General features: G+C 44.1%; 1 protein-coding gene across 2 annotated transcripts; it reads right to left on the bottom strand.

Annotated features, from left to right (window-relative positions):
* Positions 1 to 81: 81 nt before the first annotated feature.
* LOC117667286 (hydroxyacylglutathione hydrolase-like protein) lies at positions 82 to 24699 on the bottom strand. Of its 2 annotated transcripts, XM_034420545.3 has the most exons (10): positions 24576 to 24681; positions 18825 to 18961; positions 17965 to 18029; positions 15221 to 15338; positions 13498 to 13606; positions 9120 to 9223; positions 6647 to 6748; positions 4224 to 4303; positions 1569 to 1764; positions 82 to 952 (listed from the first exon to the last, which is right to left on the bottom strand). In XM_034420545.3, exons 2-9 carry the CDS (start codon positions 18927 to 18929, stop codon positions 1602 to 1604), a joined length of 846 nt encoding a protein of 281 aa, XP_034276436.1. In that variant the 5' UTR covers positions 18930 to 18961; positions 24576 to 24681; the 3' UTR covers positions 82 to 952; positions 1569 to 1601. The 2 variants fall into 2 exon arrangements, with proteins under 2 accessions (XP_034276436.1, XP_034276435.1); XM_034420544.3 differs by lacking the exon at positions 1569 to 1764 and having other exon boundaries at positions 24576 to 24699.
* Between the last annotated feature and the right edge of the window lie 793 nt (positions 24700 to 25492).

Here is a 25492-nt window from a genome sequence, read left to right as displayed (position 1 = left end):
GGCCTAAAAAGTTCTTCAATCCGAAAGCGAAGGCAATTCAGGTTTGCCGATTAGGAGATGCATTGTGCAGCCTTCAATGCATTTATTCATTGCATTATTATTTATTCATGTGATTTATTTTTATGAGCATTTGCACGCTCCCAATTTCCTCCCCAATTTTAAATAGCTTGCATTTTTGCCTTTGGAGATAAATCTGATTAACCCATTCTCATCTGTTTAAGGAAAAAAAAGTAAGGCACATTAAAATACTTTCTTCTCATTTCTACAAAACATTGCCTTGATGCCAAGTGAGGGATTTGGGTTGGAGAGTGTTCGGAAGACGACAAATCTGCCTTTAATAACACCAGCGTTTTTCTTTCTTAACTCAAAAAATTTCACCACGCCCAATGGTGGCTCATTTTCAGAAGGCTTCTGGCCAGGATGGCGTAGCTTCAGCTTGCCCCAGGGAGCCTCCTGCTCAAAGCTAAGCTCAGCCATGGAAAGGGGAGAGGGATTTTGGGGTCAATCTGACTAACTGTCTCAATGATTCAATCTCAAATCTCCAGACACAGAGCTATGGAGGAGTGAATGGTATGTACTGTATGCTTACTTTGAACACCTGAAGGAAAGGTTGGATTTAAATTGCAACAAAACAATTTTTTTAAAAAAAATTAAATTAAAAGGTGAATGAATAGTTGTCATTAAATTCACAGTAAATTGGGAGGCAGACAACAATACATTTTCCTCCTCCATTTTGCATAGCTCTATAGCGCCTGCCTTCACAGAAGTAAGGAGTTAACTTCGATGCTCGTCACCATATTTGCAGCAAGATAGTTGTAAAGATAAAGCAAGATAGGAAAAGACAGTTTCCCTCCTTTGGGAAACGGAGGAAGGCAATTTCTCCTCGGCAAGCTTCTGCCCCACATGACGCTGCTGGAAAGGGGGCTGTGAAATCCAGATGTATTTGCTGCAGCTGTCAAAAAAAATGGGACAATAATAGCAAGATTCAGAGCTTCTGAAATGGATGCCCTCCTAGTGCTTTAGATGAGGGGTCTCCAACCTTGGCAACTTTAAGCCTGGCGGACTTCCAACTCCCAGAATTTCCCAGCCCGCAAAGCTGGGTAGGGGTTTTTTTTGACCACCTACTCATCTCAAACGCCACTGCCGGCAATCAATGTCCTCGATCAGGATCCAGGAAATGCCCCACCTGCCCTCTAGAACAAGATTTCCCCTCCCCGAGATCTAAATGGCCCCCTCTCTGCTCTTGTTTAGAACAGAGGTCTCCAACCTTGGCAACTTTAAGACTTGTGGACTTCAACTCCCAGAATTCTGGGAGTTGAAGTCCACAAGTCTTAAAGTTGCCAAGCTTGGATAGCTAACTGAGGAATTCTGGGAGTTGAAGTCCACAAGTCTTAAAGTTGCCAAGCTTGGATAGCTAGCTGAGGAATTCTGGGAGTTGAAGTTCGGCAGGCTTAAAGTTGCCAAGGTTGGAGACCCCTGCTTTTGATGGCCTCTGCAATGGGTGCTCAACGTTTTTCTAACAGCATGGCGGGGGGGGGGGGAGGTAGCAAGCCCTTCAACGACAGCACCTGTATCCCCATCATGGCAGGCATGCATAGGATTCACTTCTGCAGGAGAGGATCAAAGAGCCCCCACTCGAACGCCAGCATGGCTTGAGGATTCAGCCGCTCTTTGGGTTTCCGGAAGCTCTCTCTGGCCTTGCAGAGAGCGGCGAAGGCCTCAAGAGGAGCAGATTTGCCCGTGAACTTCTGGATCGGTTCTTCCCTGGAACAGCAAATAAAGCCCACTTATCAAACCCAAGAGATCGTCAGCAGGGATAGGAGGTGCCAGAATGTCCTTAGAATCCGAATGCAACCATCACCGTATCTTGAATTATAACTGGTTTCACGGTATGTTCTGCAGAGTAGGGGTGTTTGTGGTAGCCGTGGTGGCATGGGTTAGAATGCAGTATTGCAGGCTGACTTTGCTCACTGCCAGGAGTTCAATCCTGACTCGGCCTTCCACCCTTCCAAGGTTAGTAAAATGAGGACCCAGATTGTTGGGAGCAGTAGGCTAATTCTAAACCGGTCAGAGAATGCTATACAGCACAATGAAGCATGTCAGAATATTCATGACTGGAAAGACATGGTAACAAGGTCAGCCAATTGGGAGCTGAGACAGGACTGGAGCCAGGGCGTGTCTTAGTCTGCAGCTTCTGATTCTGTGCAGAGAAAAAGAAACTGAAACCAAGCAGTGTGTTAAGCTCTGAGCTGTACTCTTATGTGTGTGAACATGTCTGCTCTGCTGAAAATGGAACTAACTGTTCTCTCCTGCCTTGTGTTGTAACTGCTACCGTGTTTCCCCGAAAATAAGATCCTGTCTTACATTTCTTTGAACCCTGAAATAAGTGCTTGGCCTTATTTTCAGGGAAGTCTTATTATTTTGGGGCACATGGAGCAAGACAGGGCTCCTCTTGCCGTCTTACGTGATTTCCAACTCTGTCTCCCTAACCCTAACCAGAGGAAATGACCGGGACCGGCTGTGCATGCATGCGTTTAAATATTTTCAGGGAGGGTTTATTTTTGGGGAGGGCTTATTTTCAGAGAGGGCTTATTTTAGTGCACGCGCTCAAAAGCCCGATTGGGCTTACTATCAAGGGATGTCTTATGGGAAACGGGGTACTATGTTGAAGAAGAATCAACTATCGGTATTGTAAATACTTCATCTGTTACTATGTGTATAAAGAAGTTAATGAATCCTGCTGAATCAGTTTATCTGTGTGTGCTTCTGGATTTGATTTTTGCAAAAAACTCTAACAAAGCGGTATGTAAGTGCTACTGCTGGATGGCGCAGTGGTTAGAATGCAGTATGAGCCGTGGTGGCGCAGTGGTTAGAATGCAGTACTGCAGGCTACTTCTGCTGACTGCCAGCTGCCTGCAATTTGCCGGTTCAATCTTCACCAGCTCAAGGTTGACTCAGCCTTCCATCCTTCCGAGGTGGGTCAAAGGAGGACCCAGATTGTTGGGGGCAATAGGCTGACTCTGCTTAGAGAGGGCTGTAAAGCACTGTAAAGCAGTATATAAATCGCTATTGCTATTGTGTGATTGAAGCCTTTCACATTTCATGGTTAAACATAAAAAGGTCAGGGCTTCAATCCCATGATCAGGCCCAGAACTGTGACCTCCTTGATGTTGCCCTTGCAGATACCCTGGGAAGAAAACCCACAAAGGCTTATTCTGGCGAATCTCACCCCCTACCTATTCTTGACTGTCTTACGTACCCAGCCTCTTTTCTCAAAATTATGCTACAGTTGTGGAGTGTTTGTGTGTGACTCCAGAGAAGATGCATAAAATGTTACTGACAAATGCTACCTCTGTGGCCACACTTTCTGCTTCTAAATCCAAGATGCTGCCTCTATTTTAATTCAAGATGAAAGGAAGCGTTGGCTGGGTTTATGCAAAACAGTAAAACTGTAGCGAGAACCCAACTCTTCGCATCTTGTTAGAACATGTTCCACCCTAGTGGAATCCATAGGGGAAACCCGTGTTTGTTATATAGTGTATTGTGTGAACTCAGATCAAACAGACCCTTAAAGCACAGGATTCAGAAGTTGGATGGTCTGGGGAGACCCACGTTCAGATCCACTCAGGGTGTGCTCTGCTTACGATCTCAAGTGCAGCAATACCCAGAAGCCCACTCTCAACCACAAAAGATGGACTAAAGTTAAAGGTAAAGGTTCCCCTTGCACATATGTGCTTGTCATTCCCGACTCTAGAGGGCGGTGCTCATCTCTGTTTCAAAGCCAAAGAGCCAGCGCTGTCCGAAGACGTCTCCGTGGTCATGTGGCCGGCATGACTCAACACCAAAGGTGCATGGAACGCTGTTACCTTCCCACCAAAGGTGGTCCCTATTTTTCTACTTCCATTTTTTACCTGCTTTCGAACTACTAGGTTGGCAGAAGCTGGGACAAGTCACAGGAGCTCACTCCGTTACACGGCAGTAGGGTTTCGAACCACCGAACTGCCCACCTTTCGATCGACAAGCTCAGCATCTTAGTCCCTGAGCCACCGTGTCCCTTGAAAGATGGGCTAGTCACCCTCAAGCCCACCAATCTCATGGGTGTCTGTACAAGTGGGTAGAGTGGCTAAACACGTTGCCTTGAGTTCCTGGGAGAAAGGTGGGACAGAAACCAAAAAAACTCCTGACCCCTCTCCCTCCCCTCCATTAAAGAAACGTGGGCTCACAAGATGCGAAGGAACGGGTTGTAGAGGAACTCCTCGGCCAAAGTAGAAGGCACTGTTGGAAGGTCTTCATCTTCTCGGAGCTGTGAAAGAATAAATCAGTGAGACCAGGTCATGGCTGCCGTTCTGCTAGCTTCGCATCGCATCACATCTTGCCAGCCTGACATTAGCAACGTGTGTGTGTGTGTGTGTGTGTTTGTGTGTGGAATGGAGTGGGAGAGAGGTTGGAATGTGGGAAGACGGGGGAAGATTGGGAACTAATCCATGCCGGCGTGAAAAGTGAGAGGCACCAATGCAGTCCAAGTCAACCAAAAGAATGCGGAGACAGAGAAGGCACAAATTGAGAGTCCATCACCTAAACAAGAGAACTCCTAATTGGACATTGACTGATAACCAGGAGTGAAGGGATGTGTGTGGCTAGCAAGAAAGGGAAAGTTAATTGTATCCTCTTTGCGTGCCAAACCAGCAGATTCTGCTTCACTACTTCTGTAACTACTTTTGCTTTCAGTAACGTATATTCTTGGAAACAATGAGCCGGGAATCTTTCTTTGCTAACTAAGCACCTTAAGTTTCTTTGCTAACTACCGTGTTTCCCCGAAAATAAGACCCCGTTTTATATTTTTTTGAACCCTGAAATAAGCGCTTGGCCTTATTGCCATGCCCTCAAAAGCCCGATTGGGCTTGTTTTCAGGGGATGTCTTATTTTGGGGGAAACAGGGTAACTAACATGTTTCTTTGCTAACTAACTAACTTAAGTTTCTTTGCTAACTACCGTATTTTTCGGAGTATAAGACACACCTACCTTTTTTGGTGAGGAAAACGAGAAAAAGAAATCTGCCTCTGCCTCAGAGCAATTTTGCTTCATTGCAGCAAACAGCAAACAGCCTGCTTTATTTTCATTTTCGTTTTCAGCATAGCTTGATTAGTCCAAGGAAAAAAAAAATCTGCTCCAGCAATTTACCTCCTTGCAGCAAGCAGCAGAGCCCTGTGCAAAACAGCTGAGAGCAAATCAGCTGAGAGTCAGGAAGCCGATCCAATCAACTTGTGCTAATTAGTCTGTGCTGAAGCTGAAAGGAGCTGTTTTTTCTTGCTGTTTGCTTGCAAGGAGGTAACTGCTGCGAGGCAGAGGCCAAAGGGTGGGGGCCAGTGGGTGGGCGGGGCTACATTCGGTGTATAAAATGCACCTAAATTTTCACCCCCTTTTAGGGTGGGGAAAGGTGTATGTCTTATACTCTGAAAAATACATTAACTAACTTAATTGGGACAGATGACAGACCTTTTCCAATATACTTGTACAATGTACCAAATGTCCTTGTGGTTGATCCCAAGAAACTACAAAAAACTTAGGGGGATGAGTAGCCGTGCTCTAACCTAGGGCCGTCTTAACAGCATTATGGACCCCCGGCCAAAGCAGTGTACTGAAGCCCCTACGACAACTACTCACAGGAATAAAAATGTAAATGGTCGATAAAATTAAACATCTATTTGCATGTTAGTGTTAATTAAAAAATGCAGTAAAATGTAATAAATATGTTGCTGTATTTATATGAATCAAGGTGCATTGAAGGGTTAACATACAGAGATTAGTATGTTAACTAATCCTATGCTCCTATGCTCGTGGGGCCCACGCGGCAAGTGCCCATCAGGCCCATCCTTTAAGACAGTCCTGCTGTTACCTCTGATCCAGCAAACTGGGGTGTTTTCAAATCCTTTTGATTTTTTAAAAAACAAGCAAAAGGAAGGGGTCTTTCAATCACATGGCCATTCGGAGTTGTTCCCGATCCCAAATGCCACTGCCAGCAATCAAGGTTTGTATTCCATTGTTCAGTAGTTGAGAACGATGTGTTCTGCCACCAATGTTGGCTTATACCAGAAGCCATGATTGTCAGCCCTGGAGGCCATCTTTTTCTTTGGATCTTCAGGGCTGCCACACTTAGTGCTGTGGGAAAGTGGCAGGGGGGTTGTATGGAGTTGGTAGAGTTATTTAGCCATAACAACATTCTTTTCTGTGAGATCAAGGACATTCAGCCTGCACCTGGAGTGGCGTGACTGGGAGGCATCTCCAGTTGGGACGGTGTTTTGATTGGACCATGTGATGGACATGTGGGTGCAGAGAAAGGGACTTGGATTTTCTTTTGAGTGGGGAAAACCTGGAAGCTTTCCGATTCGGGTTTTCCCAGATGTGCCAATATGACATCTCTAATAAAATGGGACTTTGAGGAATTGATTGCCTCGGGAGTCTTATTTGGTTGGGGGTGTTACTTGGAACCCTGACAATGATTTAAACAATCCAGAGTCTAGCAGGACCTTTGAAGCAATCACTAAGCTAATTAGAGACTGATGTTACTGGTCATAATTCTGACTTTTATAAAGGCTTCAATTTCGGAAAGATAAAAGAGTTGGGAGAAGAGTATAGAACCACTCACTTTAGCCCAAATGAGCTTTTCTTTCACAAATTCATTCTCTGGTTCCACCTTTGAGGCAAACTTCAAATTCTGGGTTGTGTACTCGTGTCCACAAAAGATTTTCTGAAAAGGAAATTTTTTATTTTTATTTCAGGCTACCACATCCAGAGTGATTCTCCTTGGAATCCCTTCCGTCCACAAACTTCAAACGCCCTTAGTGACGGTTGTCAAAAACCGGAAATGTGGTTTCTCAGATTTTTGAGAAAGCGAATTTTGTGGTTCTGTCACAAAAACGGTGTCAAGGAATTGTCACAAAAAAGACACTGTGGTTCATAAAATAGAGGTGGCTTTTTCAAATTAAGAACGGACCCTTTTCCAACTTCTCCCTCAATCTGGGAGAGGGCAATCATTAAAAAAAAAAATTCAATCATATGTGATATTATCCACTCTTTGTCAGGGATATTTTAATTTATATTCTTGTCCTCTAGGGCTGTTTGCCAACTATCAGCTTCGCCTTCTCCCAAAGTGCTCCCTAGGCACTGTATCAGGGGTGAAATGTAAAATTTGTTACTACCGGTTCTGTGGGAGGTAATGTGACTGGGTGGGCGTGGCCAACTTTTTTTTTTTTTAACTTTTCAAAGCATTTTTTCTAATGCTTTGAAAAGCCTCTGACAATCAGGCAACTCAGCTGGGATCATCAGAGACTTTTCAAAGCATTTTTTTTACCACCTCTTCGGCCAAGAGGTTGCAGAAAAAAATGCTTTGAAAAGCCTCTGACGATCCCAGCTGAGCCGCGCGATCATCAGAGGCTTTTTTTTTTTTACTTTTAAAAACATTTTTTTGTCGGAAGAGGTTGTAGAAAAAATGCTTTTAAAAGTAAAAAAAAAAAGCCTCTGATGATCGTGCAGCTCAGCTGGGCATGGTGGGGGGGGGAGGGGGGGAGGGATTTTTGCCATCGGTTCTCCAAACCATCCACCGCCATCGCTACCAGATCAAGCGATCCGGTCCAAACCGGGAGCATTTCACCCCTCCACTGTACATCTTTAAACGTTTTCAATCAAATGAAAATCACTATCGAAACAAGTTCATGGCATAAAATTGAATCACAGCACTTTCCCACTACAATCCCAGATTAAAATTCAGGCTATCAAGAACTAAACAGAGCTTGAATATTAAAAGACCATGCAATGGCAATAGCACTTCAGACTTATATACTGCTTCATAGTGCTTTACAACCCTCTCTAAGCAGTTTAAATAGGCAGCCTCTTGCCCCCAATAATCTGGGTGCTCATTTTACTGACCTCGGAAGGATGGAAGGCTGAGATAAACTTGAACCGGTCAGAATCAAACTCCTGGCAGTCAGCAGAATTAGCCTGCAATACTGCACTCTAACCACCATGGCGTGAAAGAGAGAGGCAGATAGAGGGATGCTAGATAGAGAGATGATAGAGAGATAGGGATGATAGAGAGATAAATAGCAATAGCACTTAGACTTAGTACATACCGCTCCACAGTGCTCTCCAGCCCTCTCTAAGCAGTTTACAGGGTCAGCCTATGGCCCCCAACAATCTGGGTCCTCGTTTTACTGACTTTCAGAAGGATGGAAGGCTGAATCAACCTTGAGCCCATCAAGATCGAACTGCTGGCAGTCGGTAGAGTTAGCCTGCAATACTGCCTTCTAACCACTGGCCATTATAGGAATAGAATAGGAATAGGATTAGAAAGAAATAGAATAGAAAAAAATAGAATAAGAAATAATAGCAATAGCACTTAGACTTATATACCGCTTCACAGTGCTTTTACAGTGCTCTCTAAGTGATTTACAGAGTCAGCCTCTTGCCCCCAACCATCAGGGTCCTCATTTTACCCACCTCGGAAGGATGGAAGGCTGAGTCAACCCTGAACCGGTCAGGATCGAACTCCTGACTATGGGCCAGTAGTGCATTCTAACCAGAGGGAGGGAGGGATTTAGGAAGGAACAAAAGAAGGAAGGAAGGAAAGACATGGAGAGAAGGAAGGAAGGAAGGAGAGGGATGGAGGGAGGGAAGGAGGAAGGAAGGCCCCCAACAATCAGGGTCCTCAACCTTGAGCCGGTCCGGATCGAACTGCTGGCAGTGATCAGTGAGTTAGCCTGCAGTCCTGCATTCTAACCACTGCGCCACCAGGGCTCTTAAAATAAATACTTAAAAAGCACGAAAAATTGGGAAAGGCTTCTGGGTTGGGTGGTAGCAAGGTGGCCACCGTGGCTTTGCTGTGGTCAGCTGAGGGCCATTTCCAAAACGAGAAGGTGGGAAATTGACAGTTGAGGCAACCAGGGCTGAGGGGTTGACTGGAGGCCCAGGCCTGCCTTTGGGTACCAAGTTTTGCCTAAACCTTCTATGCTCTTTTATCCCCACCTCTGGCCCTCAAATGGGAACCTCCACAGGGCAGGAGGGCCCTTTCCTCAGCTTTGGAGCCTGGCACCTCAGCGGCAGCAGAAGCCGTTCAAACCTACCGTCTCCTTTGGCAGCCCACCCAGGACCTCCATCAGGCTCTTGTACAGCTGTTCAGCTGTGCATTCCAGGAGTCTCCCACAACCACCGACAAATAAGGTGTCACCTAAGAACGAAAAAAAAGATGCACAATCAATCCACAATTTCACACCCACCCACCCCACTCCAACCACTTGATCACTTTAACACTTCTCAAGAAGCAGGGCAATTAAAACACCTTCCTAGCAACCGAGTGTCATATTGCATTACGATGTTTGTTTACAGGTAGACCTCGACTTTCAACGGTTCTCTTAGTGACCATTCGAACTGACAATGGCACTGATAGATAGATGATAGAGAGATAAATAGCAATAGCACTTAGACTTATATACCGCTCCACAGTGCTCTACAGCCCGCTCTGAGCAGTTTACAGAGTCAGCCTATTGTCCCCCAACAATCTGGGTCCTCATTTTACCCACCTCGGAAGGATGGAAGGCTGAGTCAACCTTGAGCCTGGTGAGAATCAAATTGCCAAACTGCAGTCAGCTGGCAGTCAGAAGAAATAGCCTGCAGTATTGCACTCTAACCATTATAAAGAAACACAAATTGTTGTGCCCAGCCAGCAGCCAGCAGAGCTGGCAGCAGATTCGGACAGTGAGGAGGTTAAGGAGGAACGTGGGCCAGTCCTGGGGTATGGGGAAGGCTCGGATGAGGGCTCTCCGTCAGAGGCAGAGAGGGGGCCAAGGCCATTTGATAGTTATGTGCAGCCTCTAGAGTCTGACAGCAGTGAGGCAGAATAACAGCAGGAGCCGGTTCCCAGTGTTGGATGCTGATTTAATAGGGCCAATGAAGGCTAGTTTAGGGGGTGCTTGCTATGTTCTCAGTATAGTTGACCATTATTCAAGGTATGGTTTTTGCTACCTATTGAAGTCTAAGGTAGATACTTTTCGGTATTTTGTTCAATGGATTAAGTTTGTGGAGAGAAAAACAAATAAAAAAATAGTTACCATTGTAACTGACAATGGTACTGAGTTTGTCAACACAAGGTTTAAATCAATGTTAGCTAATGCTGGTATAAAGCACAAATGTTCGACTCCATATCGGCCACAGCATAACTCGTATGTTGAAAGGAAAGGACAAACTCTACAAGCAATGATGAGATCAATGTTAGCTGATGCAGGTTTACCGGCTAATTTATGGGAAGAAGCCATTATGTGTGCAAATACACTCTTAAACAGCACCATAAATACAACCACTAACAAAATTCCATATACCGTATGGCATGGAAGGAAGCCAGATTTGAGCTACATACACAAATTTGGATCACCTGCATGGGTACATACTCCAGCGCAGTTAAGGCGTAAAGGCCAGAGTAGGGCACAACAATTAATATTTGTTGGTTATAATTCAAACCACAGGTCCTACAGATTTTGGATAAAAGGAACAGCAACGGTAGTTAGCAGTGCAAATGCCAGGTTTATGGAGCATGTAGGGTGGAATAAATTAGGTACTGAAAATGAGTTTATCATCGAAACTGAAGCTACCAATGAAATACCAGAGAGCCAGAGCGAAGAGGCAGAGAAAGATGTAGTAAAGGAAGAGGTGAAGGTGGAGAGGCAATCTGTAAGTCCTGAACTCCCAAGAAGGTCGAGTAGAGTAACAAGACCACCTGATAGGTATCAGGCAACTACAGTCTATCAAGTAAATAAAGTCCCTACTACATTTAATGAGTTGACCACGTTTCCACCTGAAGACCAGAAAGTGTGGAGAGGTGCAATGACTAAAGAACTACAATCTTTGCAGAATTTGCAAGTATATGAGTATATGAATTGTAACAATTCCAAAAGGAAAAACTATACTCGGGAGTAAGTGGATATATAAATTAAAGACTGGGATAGATGGGATACCAATATATAAAGCTAGGCTAGTAGCTCAAGGATTTAATCAGTCTCCTAATGATTACGATGAAGTATTCGCTCCAAGCTTAAAAGCTATTACATTAAGAGCAGCGTTAGTATGGGCAGCTAGAAATAAATATACAGTTACCCATTTAGACGTAGAAACCGCATATCTGCATGCACCATTACAGCATGAAATTTATTTAAATAAACCCTCAGGATTTGAGGAAAATGGGAAAGCTGACTGTTGGTTATTAAAGAAAAGTCTGTATGGGTTAAAACAGTCAGGTTATGAATGGAACCAGTGCATTGTAAAAACATTGAAGATTATTAGATTTAAAGCAGGATTAGCAGATCCATGTTTATTTAAAATGGAAAGGGATGGTATAGTATCATTATTACTTCTTTTTACAGACGATATAGCTCTGATTACAAAGAATGAGCAAGAGGCCAACAGGATTGTTGATGAATTAAAAGCTCATGTCAGGATTAAAAATCTAGAGGAGATACAACAATACCTAGGTGTAAGGATCGAAAAGACTAGGGGAGGATTTAAATTATCCCAAACTGATAAAATTAATAATCTATTACAACAGTTCAGAATGGAATTGTGTAAACCATCAAAGACACCTATGGTTCAAGATTATTGCAACACTGATGTGCAAAGTCCGTTGTTTGATAAAGGAATATACCAATCGTTGATTGGCAGTTTATCATACATAAGCAATTGGTCTAGACCCGATATTTCTTATAGTGTGAACCAATTAGCTGGATTCAACACGGAACCTACAGAAAGACACTGGCAAGGAGCAAAATGTATTCTTAGATATCTGAAATATACCATGCATCATGCATTGTATCTACAACCATCAGAAGAATTGCATGTAACCGCTTATGCAGATGCTAGTTTTGCAACAGATGTGAATACAAGAAAATCAACCTCAGGAATCGCTGTATTTCTGGGAAAATCTTTGATATGGTGGCGTTCAATAAGACAACAGCATTTAAGTATGTCTACAATGGAAGCAAAGTTTTCTTGTTTATCTTTGTTATGTACGGATTTGATCAGTATTAAGCAGCTGATGCTAGATTTAGGAATAGATATACAAGATCCTATAATAGTATACGAAGATAATCAGGCAGCAATAAATATGGTGACAAATATAGCTGTAAAGACTAGAACAAAACATACAGATTTTCGGTATCTCAATGTAAGAGAATGTATAATGAACAAAATGATAGAACTTGTATATTGTGCATCAGAAAACAATGTAGCCGATCATTTCACAAAAGCACAGGGAAGTAGGAAACATATAGATACATGTGAACAGTATGGTTTAAGATTGTAAATATATTAGTATTGGGTAGCCAAAGGGGAGAATGTTGGATGCTTATCCTACGGTTGGGTAGATAATATATAGAAAACTATGTTCTGTAACTTTAACTGCTGCAAAGATGACTAATTGGCTGTGCTAAGCAGACATATAAGGAAGGCAGGAAGTTCGTTCCCTTCTGCTCTCACTTCTGCTCCTGCTCCTGCTCCTGCTCCTGCTATTGAAAGTTGAACTGCTTGAAGGAACTGTGTCTGTGTTTGAAGAGAACTGGAATTGTAAGCAAACTATGTTTTGTGTTAAACCGTGATTGTTTGGAGAAGTTGTTTTGAGAAGCCAAGTTTGTTTTTTTACTACAAGTAAAGACTGTTTATTTTTCTTTAAACGTTCAGAGTCTGTGACTATCCGTGTGTTTTGCTAAGCATCGTATCTATTCGCTGTCTGGTCCGTTGCACTACTTTGCAGAGGGCAGTTTTACCCTCAACACCCAGTGTGCGCATCCGCAGAGCTGCCAGGAGACAGGAATAATTAAGGAAAGAAGGTCGATTTGGGAGTAAGGCTTGGAGATGACTGGCCACTCCCATAAGGCATAAAAGAGAAGCGAACGGGACATGAGCTTTTGCAGGAAGCAATTAGTTCATCTGGCCAATTCAAGATTTGAAACTTCTGTTTGTGACTCTGTGCCACGTTTGGCCTTGCCCTGCGTCTGGAAATTAGCTCTCTGGCAGCGTTCCACGTGAGATAAGTGGGTGTTGATAACCCTCCTCTGAAAGACTGTTTATCAAGCCTTGCGGACTGTAAATGAAAGTAATTTACAGCCGTATGAATTAAAGAGGTTTGCCTGGACTAAGTTTGTGCTGTTTAATTTCTAAGGAAGCCTGGGTCAGAACACAAATGGGCTGGAACTATTCACACAACACTCTGGTTCAATCATTTGTACATCCAGCAGATGCATTCTGCTAAGCTTGGCAACCTAATCTTGTTGACTTTATTAAATCTGGGCATCTTACCATGTCGCGGCCACCCTAGGTTTTGTGAACCTAGAAAACAAGTTAACCTAAAACTGTTTCAACAGCTTTGTGTGCAATGAGCAATTTCTCCATTCCCTAAGGCTGGCTCCTGGATGTCCTCAACCACAGGACCACAACTCCCGTTCACTTCTCAGGACCAACCTGTGAAAGCTGCAGGAGCATTCAGAGAATCGTTTTCCCACACGAAGTAGCAGACGTGTCCCACGGTGTGGCCTGGAGTGAGAAGGCACCGTATATTGATGCTGCCAAACTGTCCAAAAGAAAAAGAAGAATGGGTTGTGGGTCAAAGTCCAAGACAGCTGCCAACCATCCACCCATGCTTGAAATGGTCCCAAATCGCACACGCTTGCTGAGTTCCCACAACATTCTAGACGAGGCTGAAGTAAGGTGGGCTCATTCTGGGTTCTGGGTGTGATGGGAAGGCAGTCTTTGCCTTAGCAAGTGCAGTGTGACCATGTCAATCCTGAGAAAACATCAATTCAATAGTGGCAAATAGAATAATAGAGTTGGAAGGGACCTTCCAGTAATGAAGCTCCCACAACTTCTGAAGGCAACATCTGTTCCATCGGTTGATGATTCTCACTGTCAGGAAATTTCTCCTTATTTCTAGGTTGAATCTCTCCTTGTTCAGTTTCCATCCATGATTCCTTGTCTGGCCTTCAGGTGCTTTGGAAAATAGCTTGACCCCCTCCTCTCTGTGGCAGCCCCTCAAATATTGGAAGACTGCTCTCATGTCTCCCCTGGTCTTTCTCTTCACTAGACTAGCCATGCCCAGTTCCTGTAACCGTTCATCGTATGTTTTAGCCTCCAGTCCCCTCATCATCTTTGCTGCTCTTCTCTGCACTTTTTCTAGAATCTCAATATCTTTTTTATAGTGTGGTGACCAAAATTGGATGCAGTACTCTAGGTGTGGTCTTACTAAGGGTTTGTAGAGTGATATTAGTACCTCCCTTGATCTTGATTGTATCCCTCTGTTAATGCAATTTAGGATTCCATTGGCTTTTTTGGCTGCCAGTGCACACGGCTGGCTCCTATTTAGCTGGTTGTCCACTAAGACTCCAAGATCCCTCTCACAGTCACTGCTATTAAACCTGGTTTCATCCAGTCTATATGTGTACTTTTGGTTTTTCCCCGATACTGACATCCCCTAAATTCTGCTGAAGATGTTACCTAGCCTGGTAACAAAAGGTTTGTAAACCAACAACCCACACAAGCTTGGGGAACGAATCTCTACCCTCAAACATCAATTCCCCTCCAAGGTGGAGGAAAACACCCTGCAGTCAAGTCCCAAGGAACGCCAAGCAGCCGCCAGCAGCACAATAGGCTGAGCATGGACCCGCTGTCACAAAGGGCAGGCCAGGAGGTTGCACATTTCAACTACACCCTAAATGCCTACTACTGCCAGTTGCTAAAAAGAGTCAACAGAGAGTGACCCAAAGGAGATACTCTGACCCTAACGCATGAAGAAAAGTGCAAACAACGTGAATCATAACATCTGGGCACGTGCTGGCGGGCAGGGGTGGGGGGAGAGAACAAATCAATTTGTGTCATGTATGTGATGATGTTACATACAAATGAAATCTGTGGATAGTTTTTGACTTCCCTGTAACTAAGCCATACTATCATCATCTTCTTTTAATGACCCCATAATCCCTTGTGAGGTAGAGTCTAGGCAACTGAATGGAGTTGAGTGTTTACTGGCCAGATGCCCTTCCTGTCGCCAATGCGGAGTTTTGTTCAGCAGATACATTCTCATCATTCCCAGAGAGAGAAATATCTGCCTTTATCTAGGATCAAACTCACAGCCTCCTTGTGAGGATACCACAATCATATTGAAAAAGGGTGTGATCCGTTCCGTGCTTACCTTTAACTCCTCCTCATGAGTCACTTGGTGTGTCAGAGCTCCCACTCGTTCGTCCCCACCGTATACCTCCAGGCCGGGATAAAGTTTGGCCAGTTCTTCATTGTCTCTTGCATGATCCCTTGGGGAAAAGAGGAGGAAGAGGGACGTTTTTTTTCCTTCTCTTCAGCTGTGTCCAATTTGGAGGAGAGAGAAGAGACTTGTCGGGGAAAAAAAAACAGAACTTGTCTAGTCTTTTTCAAAATTTTTGCACCCCATTTGCAGGCTGAGAGGTTCTTTGATTCCCATCCTCTCCCCCCCCCAATTTTAAAGAATTAAAACAATTATCCTTCAATAATTTCTCCAAAATGGGCCCGACCCAACAAAATTAATTTTAATGTGGAGAAAAGCAAATGTCAGGATTTGGTGTCGTCTCAAATAAACTGCATTTCAAACAAATAGTCCTTGATCAAAATCTTTCATTTATTAAGCACAACAATCGAAACTCCGACTCAGTTGCAGCCAACACTGACTTCCTGGTCCAAACCCTCCCTTTCCTTTCCCCACTGCTCTGCTTTTCATTGGCCATCTTCCAAGTCACTCTGCTGTTACCTACTACTTCAGCTCAAAGGAATTTCCCCCCTCCCAACCCATCTCCTAGGGGATAGTATCTCCAGGGAAAATAAGTCGGTGAAAAGTCAAGCGTCCTCTTGCCAGATGCCCCCACCTTCTCCTTCTTATGTCAGCACTGGAGTGAATGCAGCTTGGAGTGCTGACATCAAAATTTTACATTTAGGCAGGAACAAAATCAAAGGTATAATTACAGATTAGGTGAGATCTGGATCAAAAACAGTAACTGTGAGAGGGACCTTGGAGTCTTAGTGGATGATCATTTGAATATGAGCCAGCAGTGTGTGGCAGCAGCCAAAGAAGCTAATAAAATCCTGGGTTGCATAAACAGAGGCATAGAATCACAATCACGTGAAGTATTAGTACCGCTTTATAAAGCCCTAGTAAGGCCACACCTGGAATACTGGAAGGAGCCTGAGTGGCGTAGGAGGCTAATCCCTCCTACTAAGGCAGCATTTAACATCCAGCTGCCTGCAATTACTGCGAGTTCAATTCTCATCAGGCTCAAGGTCGACCTTCCATCCTTTCTAAGGTGGGTAAAATGAGGACCTGGTTTGTGGGGGCAATAAGCTGACTTTGTATAAAAATATACAAAAGTATGAAGGCTATTGCTTAACGCATTGTAAGCAGCCCTGAGTCTCCGGAGAAGGGCGGCATATAAAAATAAATTTTAAAAAAAAAAAAACTGCAACCAATTTTGGTCACCATACTACAAAAAGGATATTGAGACTTTGGAAAAAGTTCAGAGAAGAGCAACTAAGATGGTTAAGGGACTGGAGACTAAAATATATGAAGAACGGCTGCAGGATCTAAAGGAAAGAAGAATTGGGGGTGACATGATAGCAGTGTTCCAATATTTGAGGGGCTGCCACAAAGAAGAGGGGGTCAACTTATTTCCCAAAGCATCAGAAGGCAGGACAAGAAATAATGGATGGAAACTAACCAAAGGGAGAAGCAACCTGGAATTAAGGAAAAACTTCCTGACAGTGAGGACAATTAATTAGTGGAAGGATTCAGTCTTGAACTAGGAAGGATTTCAGATGAGACCTTAGTAAGACCACACTTGGAATGCTTCATCCAGTTTTGGTCACCCTATTATAAAACAATGTTGGGACTCTGGAGAGACTGCAGCAAATAGCAACACAGATGAATAGAGGGCTGGAGGCTAAAACATATGAAGAACATTTGCAGGAATTGGGTTTGTCTAATCTAGAGAAAAGAAGGACCAGGGGTGACGTGATAGCAGTATTTCAATATTTGAGGGGCTGCCACAAAGAAGGGGGGGGCGTGTCAACTTATTCTCCAAAGGACCAGTAGGCAAGACAAGAAACAATGGATGGAAATTAACCAAAGAGAGAAACTTTCTAACAGTGAGGACAATTAACCGGTGGAACAGAAGTTGCCTTCAGAAATCGTGGGCGCTCCATCAAGGGAGGATTTTAAGAAGAGACTGGACAGTCACTTAGCGGAAATAGTATAGGTCCGTGATTAGGTGGCAAGCGGAGCCATATCTGTGGGCACGCGAGCATTGCCCTAGCTCAGCTCCAGTGCACATGTGCATGCCAGCCAGCTGATTTTTGGGCCTTCCGGTCCCACCAGAAGTCAGGAATGGGCCATTTCTAGCCTCCGGAGGGCCTCCAGGGGGGCGGGGAAGGCTGTTTTCGCCCTCCCCAGGCTCCAAGAAAGCTTCTGGAGTCTGGGGAAGGCAAAGAACGGGCCTACCTGGCCCACTGTGCCATCATGTGCCAAAAGCGGGGGCGCGGGGGGGTCATGCATGCATGCGTGTCAGGGCGGAGCACATTGAATTATGAGTGTGTGGGCACGTGCATGCATGACACACACACCCCACGCTCCCCACGCTTTTGGCATGTGACGGCAAAAAGGTTAGCCATCACTGGTATATGTTCTCCTGCTTGAGCATGGGGGTGGACTAGAAGACCTCCAAGGTCCCTTCCAGTTCTATTCTATTCTACTGGGGGAAAAAATCCGCACGGAAGGCGATCTCCCCTTCGACTTGAAGGGAGGCTGCAGTTGTTTTGTTGGTGCCTCACCAATTCAGCCCATCTTGAACCTGCAGAGGGAGAAAAGCTGTTCTCTTCTCCCAAAGAACCAGTGCAAGAGCCCGGCCGGATACTTACCAATGGTGGTGGGTGGTTAGAATGGCTTTTAGAAGAATGTCTTCCCTTCGGATGATCTCTAGGAGCTAAGGGAGGAAGAAAAAAAACACCCACAAAGAGCATAGTGCAAATTTTTTTTAAAGTCCTTAAATTTATTACTTATGAGCCATGGTGACACGATAGTTAGAATGCAGTACAGGTAAATCTTTGACTTACAACTGTTCATTTAGTAACTGTTCAAAGTTACAACAGCCTGCCAACCTTTTCCACTCTCCACCCCCACCACTCCCCCCACCCACCCAATGCCCTAAGGCCGTGATGGTGAACCTTTGGTATGCATAGCCATATCGATGGGCATGTGAGCTCAGCTCCGGTGCGCATGTGCGCGCCAGCCAGCTGATTTCTGGGCCTTCTGGGCCCACCGGAAGTAGGGAAATAGGCTGGTTCCTGCCTCCGGAGGGCCTTGGGAGAGTGTGTGTGTGGAGAAGGCCCATTTTTCTCTCTCCCCAGGCTCCAGAGCCTTTCTAGGAGCCTGAGGAAGGCGAAAACGGCCTTCCCCACCCCAACCCCCCGGAGGCCCTCCGAGGCCGGAAACAGCCCATTTGCCATCTGGAAGTTGGCAAACAGGCCATTTCCAGCCTCCGAAGGGCTTCCAGGGGAGTGGGGAAGACTGTTTTTGCCCTCCCCAGGCTCCTAGAGAGGCTCTGGAGCCTGGGGAGAGCAGAAAACAGGCCTACTGGGCCCACCGTGCCATCACTTGCCAGGAGCGTTGGGGGGGGGTCGCACACGCATGCGTGGGGCAGGGTGCATAGAATTATGGGTGTGGGCATGTACACGCACGACCCCCCTCCCCATGCTTCCCCCGTTATGATCCCATTTACCCGCTTGGAAACAGCAGCATCCACTGCAATGGCCTCTCTGGTGGTTTCTTCAATGATCAGGTACATGTAATTGTCTTCCAAAATTGAAATCACTTTGACCTTCATGCTCCAGGGATTCAAGGATCATGGAAGCAAAACTGCCCAAAGGAAAACCACATTCATTAAAAGCAATCCCAAACCCCCTTGTCTATTTTAATTATCTTCCATACACGTTGTAGTTTCAGCAACATGTTCTAATTTATTCCAGGTTTTTCTTCCCTAAAGCTTTTCCTTTGTTGTTCTTAATATCTGGAAATCCCTTTCAAATTCTTGTATTATGCAGCCACAAGGGCTAGAAACATAGAATACTTTTAGATTTATTTGTTTGTTTGTTTGTTTGTCTTTTAATGACCCCATAATCCCTTGCGTTGGGGCAACTTAATGGAACTGAATGTTTACTGGCCGGATGCCCTTCCTGTCACCAATGCGGAGTTCGCAGCAGATGTATTCTCATTCTGCCCAGAGAGAGAAATATCTGCCTCTACCTAGGATTGAACTCACAGCCTCCTGATTGTGAGGCGAGAGCTACACCTCTAGGCCACCACACCACTCAAACATAGAATACTTTTAGATCCACTGGACTTGAAGACTTGGCTTTTCAAACAAATAGGCTGACTCTGATTCCGGGTTTTATTATTTACTATTAATTAATTATTTGGATTAAATTATGATTTTATTGTACTTGTTTCTTAACTTATGTTCACCACCCTGAGTCCTTCGGGAGAATGGCGGCATATAAATACATGTAATAAATAAATAAATAAATAAATATTCAGTGTAGTGGTTACACAAGACCAGGGGTGTGCAACCCTAAACCCTCAAAGAGCCATTTGGACCCTCTTCTTCCCACAGAAAAGAAAACACCGGGAGCCACAAAACCCTTCCGGTGCCTGACTATTTCTTGAGCGGCCACAAAACTAGCCTATATAGTTGAATTAAACGTTCTGTTTTCTTCTGAAACTTTTTTCTTTTCTTGGATTTATCCATGGTTGGCCTACCAGGGGTTGAAAAGCTCAATAAATCGTGTGCTGGCGGGTGTCACACATTGGCGGTTGTGACACATATTTTGAGTGACAGGGAGCCGCAGCAGAAGGGTGAAAGAGCCACATGCGGCTCCAGAGCCGCAGGTTGCTGACCCCTGCACAAGACCTTCCTTCAGTTTTACTCACTGAACAAGCAATTGGGGAATAGTTTGTGAAAGGAGTTCAATGTCCCTAACAATTTTGGCAAGATCCTATTGCAAGACCCTGGGATGGAGATTAAGGGGGAAAAAAACCCCTCAGGTGTTTGCTTTACACGGCAAAAGTGAAAATGGGTTTTGTGTCTGCCATTGGGCAAAGGTAGGTTTCTCTTCTTACCTGAAGAAAATATATATATATATATTTTTTCAATAGTTTTACAGCAGAAGAATTCCAGCCGGAAACCACTGCTATGGTTCAGCTGATGAGGAAGAAGGAAACGTTATCGGTTGAAAGAAAGAATTACAAATGAAAGCTGAAGCAGCACCTCATCTTCTCAACACAGGAAGGAACCAGCAGAAACACGTTAGACCCACTACTGACCAGGGCTTCTGAGGAACCAGGCCCAATGGATATAAAACTTTAGTAAGGCTCCACTTGGAATACTGCATTCAGTGTCAGTCATCAAAGATGTTGAGGCGTTGGGAAAAGTGCAAAGAAGAGCAGCTAAGACGCTTAAGGGCCTGGAGACTAAAACATAGGAAGAACGGTTGCAGGATTTGGGTATGGCCAGTCTAGAGAAAAGGACTAGGGGTAAGCTGCAAAATAAACCATCAAAAGTATGTTTTGAAATATGAAGATATGAAAAAGACGCCAAGTTACATGGTTTTTATTTGGAAAAGATTGAATTGGATAGGATACTCACAGGAACGAAGAAAAATGAGGACCCGGATTGTGGGGGCAATAAACTGACTTTGTATAAAAAAGAACACCGCTTGGGGGGCCCGAAAAGCCCTACTAAGCAGGTATATAGAAAAATATGAAGGCTATTGCTTAATACATTGTAAACCGCCCTGAGTCTCCGGAGAAGGGCGGCATATAAATTGAACCAATAAATAAATAAATAAATAAATAAATAAATAAATAAATAAATAAATAAATAAATAAATAAATAAATAAATAAATAAAATTTAATAAAAAGTTTTTATAATTTTTTGCTATATATCGAATTGGAGGAGGAACAGGTAAAAGAAACAATGATAGCTTGGGGAAGAAATTTTGGACATTCAATTGATCTTGAAAAATGGCAACAACTATGGGAAAGTTGTTAAATTAACATCGTTAATAAATTAACGATGTCCACTGCATATAAGGAAAACCAATATAAAATGTTTTATAGATGGCATATGCTACCGGAGAAGTTAGCAAAAATGTTTAAAGATAAATCAGCGAAATGTTGGAAATTTGTCACCAACTACCAGGATCCTATTATCATATGTGGTGGACATGCCCTGAAGCAAAAAACTATTGGAATAAAATTAAAACCTGGCTGGAAGAAATGACACAATTACGTATTGAATTCAGAGTTGTTAATACTGGGTATCCTACCCGACAAAATTAAAAAGGGATATATTTATTTGATTATACACATAATAACAGCTGCAAGAATTGTTTATGCTCAAAATTGGAAATTAAGAGAAAATACCTTTGGAAGATGAAGTAATAAAAAAGATTTTAGATTGTGCAGAAATGAACCAATTAACTTTGTTGATTAAAGATAGGGAAGAATCAGAATACTTTAGAAGATGGAATTATTTCTATTGTTGGTTGGAAAAGAGATATAAATGATTAATTTTATAACTATGTGTAAAAATTTGATGGCAAGAAGATGCAATGAACTTTTATAGCGGTTTGGATGACGATTAAGATAGAAGAAACTGTTGGAACAAGAAAAATAAAAAGAACTGAAGAAGTCAACACCGAGATGTCACAGGGGAGGGATGATTGATGTATGTTTGTTTGTCTTAAAAAATAAAAAAACTTTTATATAAAAAAGTATGTTTTGAAATGATGGAGAACTCTGAGCTCAAAGATATATGGAGACATGTAAATGGAAATACTAAAGAACATACATACTTATCTGAAAGACACAGATCCTTTTCAAGAATAGATACATTTTGGATTTCTAAGAAATTAGCCATGTGTATTAGTAAAAACTAAGATACTACCAAACATGATCTCACACTTTAATCCAGTGTCTTTGACATTTGAGAAAGCAGAATTTACGGATGGAGGTTAAATGGGACTCTATTACAAAAAGAATCAGTAATCAAAGACTATAAAAAAACTGAAATTTTTAAAGAATAATCTAAATAAAAGTGCACACGAAGGAACAAAACGAAACACAAGTAAAGCTTTTATAAGAAGATAATTTATAAAGAGCAACAAAGTTGATTAGGGGCCTGGAGGCTAAAACATATGAAAAACGGTTGCAGGAATTGGTTATGTCTAATTTAATGAAAAGAAGGACTAGGGGAGACATGATAGCAGTACCTCAGTATTGGAGGGGCTGCCACAAAGAAGAGGGGGTCAACTTATTTCCCAAAGCATCAGAAGGCAGGACAAGAAATAATGGATGGAAACTAACCAAAGGGAGAAGCAACCTGGAATTAAGGAAAAACTTCCTGACAGTGAGGACAATTAATTAGTGGAAGGATTCAGTCTTGAACTAGGAAGGATTTCAGATGAGACCTTAGTAAAACTACACTTGGAATGCTTCATCCAGTTTTGGTCACCCTATTATAAAACAATGTTGGGATTCTGGAGAGAGTGCAGCAAATAGCAACACAGATGAATAGAGGGCTGGAGGCTAAAACATATGAAGAACATTTGCAGGAATTGGTTTGTCTAATCTAGAGAAAAGAAGGACTAGGGCAGGGGTGCTATTCAGCAGGTTCTGACAGGTTCTGGAGAACCAATAGCAGAAATTTTGAGTAGTTTGGAGAACCGGCAAATACCACCTCTGGCTGGCCCCCAAGTGGGGTGGGAATGGGGATTTTGCAATATCCTTCCCCTGGAGTGGGGAGGGAATGGAGATTTTGCAGTATCCTTCCGCTGCCATGCCCACCAAGCCACCCCCACCAAGCCACACCCACAGAACCGGTAGTAAAAAAAATTGCATTTCACCACTGGACTAAGGGTGACATGATAGCAGTCTTCTTATATTTGGAGGGCTGCCACAAAGAAGAGGGGGGGGGGCAACTTATTCTCCAAAGCACCAGAGAGCAAGACAAGAAACAATGGATGGAAATTAATCAAGGATAGAAACAACCTGGAATTAAGGAGAAGCTTCCTAACAGTGAGGACAATTAACCAGCAGGACAGCTTGTCTCCAGAAATCATGGGCACTGGGTATTTTTAAGAAAAAGCTGGACAATCACCTGTCTAAGATTGTATAGGGTCACCTCCTGCTCCAGCAGGGGGTTGGACTAGATGACCTCCAAGATCCCTTCCAGCTGAATTGAATTGATTCCAGCTGGGGAAGGCTGCCCAAGGGCCCCTCCCAAGGACCTTTGGCAGGAGGAAACCAGCAAGGGGGATGATTTCCCCCCAAGAAGCTGAAATCGGGGCTCTGCCAGCCAGCCACCCTCTCGATACCGGACCAAGCTTCATCCAGTCCAGTGTTTCTCTATCTCGGCCACTTTTGAGATGGGCAGACTTCAACTCCCAGAATTCCTCAGCTGAGGCACGGGGCTGGGGCCATCCTGGGAGTTGAAGTCCGCCCATCTTAAAGTGGCCAAGCACCGCTCTAGTCTAGAGCGGGGGTCTTCAACCTTGGCAACTTTATGACTTGTGGACTTCAACTCCCAGAGTTCCTCATCCAGCAAAGCTCCTGATGACATAGAATAGTAGAAGATAGACAAACAGGGTTGGAAGGGAGCTTGCAGGACTTCTAGTCCAGCCCCCCTGCTCAAGTAGGAAGCCCTACACTCTATAGCCATTTCATAACATCATAGACTCATAGGGCTGGAAGGGACCTTGGAGGTCTTCTAGTCCAACCCCCTGCTCAAGCAGGAAGCCCTACACATAGCCATTTCATAACATCATAGAGTCATAGGACTGGAAGGGATCTTGGAGGTCTTCTAGTCCAACCCGCTGCTCAAGCAGGAAGCCCTACACTCTATAGCCATTTCATAACATCATAGACTCATAGGGCTGGAAGGGACCTTGGAGGTCTTCTAGTCCAACCCCCTGCTCAAGCAGGAAGCCCTACACTCTATAGCCATTTCATAACATCATAGACTCATAGGGCTGGAAGTGATCTTGGAGGTCTTCTAGTCCAACCCCCTGCTCAAGTAGGAAGCCCTACACTCTATAGCCATCATAGACTCATAGGGCTGGAAGTGATCTTGGAGGTCTTCTAGTCCAACCCCCTGCTCAAGTAGGAAGCCCTACACTCTATAGCAGGGGTCTCCAACCTTGGCCACTTTAAGACTTGTGGACTTCAACTCCCAGAATTCCTCAGCCAACAAAGCTGGCTGAGGAATTCTGGGAGTTGAAGTCCACAGGTCTTAAAGTGGCCAAGGTTGGAGATCCCTGGTCTAGAAGAAGCTGGGTGCGAGTTTAAAACCTAACCATAGCCACCTTTGGAGGCAAGGCTGCCCCGCCCCTACCCCCCCCCCACTCCCCAAGAAGCTTTGTTTGACACACACGCACCCCGACCCGCAGCCCTTCCCCTCAACCCTCCCCTTACCTGGCGAGCCGCCGCAGCCAACGAAAAGCCCCGCCTTCCGGGAGGCTGGGTGGAACCGCCGCCGCCGCCCCCTCCTTCCCTCCCTCCTTCTTGCCTCCGGGCATGCGCAGAGCGCCGCTTCTACGCAGAAGAGGAGGGATGCCGGATCGGAAGAGCCGCGGGCGGGAACGGCAAACTGGAAAAGAATGGGGAACGCTGCTATGGGGTTTCCTGCTTGAGCAGGGCGGGTTGGACTAGAGGACCTCTAGGATCCCTTCCAACTCTTCTATTCTTGTTCTGCATTCTATTCTATTCAGGCGTCCAAGGTCCCTTCCAATATTCTATTCTATTCTATTCCCATTATTCCTATTCCTATTATTTCTATTTCTATTCTATTCTATTTCTATTATTCCTATTCCTATTCTTTCTATTTCTATTCTTTCTATTCTATTTCTATTCTATTCCCATTATTCCTATTTCTATTAATTCTATTTCTATTCTATTCTAATAATTCTAATTTTATTCTATTCTAACCTCCAAGATCCCTTCCAACTCTTGCTATTCTAGTTTCAGTCATTTAGAATGCTTTCTGTTAAAAGAAGCTGCTGTCTCTGTGGGAAGTGACTGGGCTGCCCTCTGGCCTTCATATCTGGGTCACTGCATCACATCCCTATTTTCGAGACAGCATCCCTGCCTGCCCAGAGTGCTCGACTCTTCCTGAAAACGTCTTTGATTTTCCAACTATAAAAGAAACAATTGACAACGCTCATCCACCCTCTTGGTTTCTAGGGGTCCAAACTTTATTATGGAGTTGTATAGGGTCTCCTGCTTGAGCAGGGGGTTGGACTAGAAGACCTCCAAGGTCCCTTCCGACTCTTTGTTATCCTAGGGGTAACCACTCTGATATTCCCTGGTGGTTTTCCACCCCAAAGTAAACT

The sequence above is a fragment of the Pantherophis guttatus genome, chromosome 14, assembly GCF_059756535.1.
Source record: "Pantherophis guttatus breed Tessera chromosome 14, ASM5975653v1, whole genome shotgun sequence".
In the NCBI taxonomy this organism is placed as follows: domain Eukaryota; kingdom Metazoa; phylum Chordata; class Lepidosauria; order Squamata; family Colubridae; genus Pantherophis; species Pantherophis guttatus.
Note: the sequence above shows the minus strand (reverse complement) of the source record. Positions and strands in the feature narration are given on the sequence as shown.

Excerpts from the sequence above, each read along its gene's own strand:
- LOC117667286 (XM_034420544.3), bottom strand. The coding sequence starts at position 18,929 with ATGAAGGTCAAAGTGATTTCAATTTTGGAAGACAATTACATGTACCTG. Across the intron at positions 18,030-18,824 it reads ATGCTGCTGTTTCCAAGCGG|CTCCTAGAGATCATCCGAAG; the intron begins GTAAATGGGATC and ends TTCCTCCCTTAG. Across the intron at positions 13,607-15,220 it reads CTCATGAGGAGGAGTTAAAG|TTTGGCAGCATCAATATACG; the intron begins GTAAGCACGGAA and ends TCTTTTGGACAG.